Source organism: Capsicum annuum, unplaced genomic scaffold (genome assembly GCF_002878395.1).
Source record: "Capsicum annuum cultivar UCD-10X-F1 unplaced genomic scaffold, UCD10Xv1.1 ctg39347, whole genome shotgun sequence".
NCBI lineage: Eukaryota > Viridiplantae > Streptophyta > Magnoliopsida > Solanales > Solanaceae > Capsicum > Capsicum annuum.
In genome coordinates, this window is record NW_025846558.1 from 1 (window position 1) to 2,577 (window position 2,577).

The 2,577-nt window shown below is 38.5% G+C and overlaps 1 protein-coding gene across 1 annotated transcript; it reads right to left on the minus strand.

Annotated features, from left to right (window-relative positions):
* Positions 1-418: 418 nt before the first annotated feature.
* Positions 419-1,930, minus strand: LOC124891646 (the record flags this gene model as incomplete). The annotated part of the gene is made up of 2 exons (XM_047403357.1): positions 1,631-1,930; positions 419-655 (listed from the first exon to the last, which is right to left on the minus strand). Coding segments are annotated over exons 1-2 (537 nt in total), but the record flags the coding sequence as incomplete, so codon positions are not given.
* Between the last annotated feature and the right edge of the window lie 647 nt (positions 1,931-2,577).

The window sequence follows — 2,577 nt, forward strand, 5'->3', positions numbered from 1 at the left end:
CGCCCTATGAAGACGAAATAAGATGTCGACTAGGGGATAGTGACCTATGAAGACGAGATAAGATGTCCACTAGGGGTTGACGCCCTATGAAGACGAATAAGATGTCAACTAGGGGATGGCGCCCTATGAAGACGAGATAAGATTAGGATTTTTTTTTTGGTAGAAAAAAAATGCCCCAGTCTTGAATATGAGGGGTTTTATTATTATTATATTGATACGGACTTAGAATTATAGGAGTATAGCAAAGAGAGAAAATTCAAGAAAACTTAACTTTGCTATACTTTTTTTCACTAAACTTCACAAGATTGCTTTGCCCCTGTTCAAGCAAAGAGAGAGAGAAAAACAATTGTGAGATTTTAAAATTGGTGGTTGGTTTGTGGCCTTGGAGGTTTTCCTTATCTCTGCCCCAACTTGATACAGTTGATTCAACTAATTGGTTGGCGAGCTTGAATCTTTGTCTTTCAAATTCTGTTGTATCTCTGTTTGTTTCAGTACGATTTTGCTCTTCATTTTCAAATGCTTCACTTGTAACACTTATCTTAACTGACTCTCTGTCCTTGACAAAGCGGTGAACGCCCAACAATCTCTGCTCAATTTCACTGGGAGCCATGGTCAATTTTGCGCGTTTTTCTTTATTTTGCATTTGGTGTGAAACCTACCCGTAAAAACAAAGCGTGTAAAAATGAAATAAGGAAAATCAAAAGAAGGGATAAAAGAATTATGTTTGAATAGAAAGTATTTCTACCAGTAGAGTAAGAAAGTTTATTTGGGGGTGTATATTGACTTTAATAACGCATGACATACAATTTGGAGTAGACATTTGACCCTTCAAAACTGTCTAATCTCGAATTAGGCTGCACCTTCCAATCAAATCAAATCGTCCTTCTTGATCTTTGTCCTGTCATGATAAACTTTGTCTGACTAAAGTCATTCCTTCTAGGATATTCTCAATTGCCCTCTCTGATTTCGATTGTCTCATTCATCATTGTCTCATGGCGCCCCTGAGGGTTTTTACCAATAAGTTTTTTTTTCTATATATACAACACACAAAGCTTGACATTCTCAAAAATTGATCGGAAGGTCTTTGATGGACAAAGGAAAAAGGATTTTTAGGATAGGTTACAACTTGAGAGCCATATAAAAGTGACAATAGGATATATATCTCATTTTTTTTAATTTTTTTTTTAAATACCAAGATTTTTTTTTTGTCGGACCGAACCCCAAGATAGGGCTGCCTACGTATCCATTTAGGAATCAGGTCGAACGTAGTTCAATGCTAACGCTTTTTTTTTTTGACTCCAAAGAGGGTAAGCAAGGAAAGGTAAATAAGGCTCGAAGGGCTGACGAGGGATTAATGACATTTAGTAGAATGATGGCCTTTTGTCATCTCAACTTGAGAATGTTAAGTCCAAGTGTGTCAAATATAATATCTTTTGACTGAATCGGCATTGATAGCTTTTTCTGTCATTTTTCCATCCAGATCCACAAGTTGCAAAGCTCCATTTGATAATACTTGTCTAACTATGTATGGACCTTGCCCGTTTGGAGCAAACTTTCCTTTAGCCTCTTCCTGGTGTGGCAGGATACATTTTACCACAAGTTGGTCGGCCTCGAATTTTCTAGGACGTACCTTCTTATTGTAAGCTCGCGCCATCCTTTTCTGGTATAATTGACCAAAGCAGACTGCCGTCAACCTTTTTTCATCTATTAACAATAATTGTTCTAGTCTAGACTTGACCCATTCAGTATCGTCAATTTCGGCTTCACTGATGATTCGAAGAGAGGGAATTTTGACTTCTGCGGGTATTACAGCTTCAGTCCCATAGACTAGTAAATAAGGAGTTACGCCAGTCGATGTACGGATAGTTGTACGATATCCTAAAAGAGCAAACGGTAATTTCCCATGCCACTGTCGAGATCCTTGGACCATTTTCCTAAGAATCTTTTTAATATTCTTGTTTGCTGCTTCAACGGCCCCATTTGCTCTAGGACGATAAGGGGTAGAATGATGATGGACGATCTTGAATTGCTCACAAACCTCCTTTATTAGATGACTATTGAGATTGGTTGCGTTATCTGTGACAATGGACTTTGGTATACCAAAACGACATATGATGTTCGAATGAACAAAATCCACTACTATTTTCTTCGTGACTGATTTGAAAGTAGCAGCTTCTACCCATTTGGTGAAATAGTCAATAGCGACCAGTATGAATCGATGCCCATTAGATGCTTTTGGTTCTATTGGACCGATTACATCCATGCTCCAAGAAATGAATGGCCAAGGAGCAGACATAGGATACAGCTCCGAAGATGGCGAGTGAATCAAATCACCATGAATTTGACACTAGTGACACTTGCGAACAAAGCGAAAGCAATCTCGCTCCATAGTTAACCAATAATATCCTGCCCGCATGATCTTCTTTGCTAAAACATAGCCATTCATATGAGAACCGCATACCCCCGAATGTACCTCATTCATGACTCTTTCAGCTTCCTGAATATTAACACATCTCAACAAGTTCAAGTCTGGGGTTCGTTTGTACAGGATCTCCCCACTTAAGAAGAAACCATTAG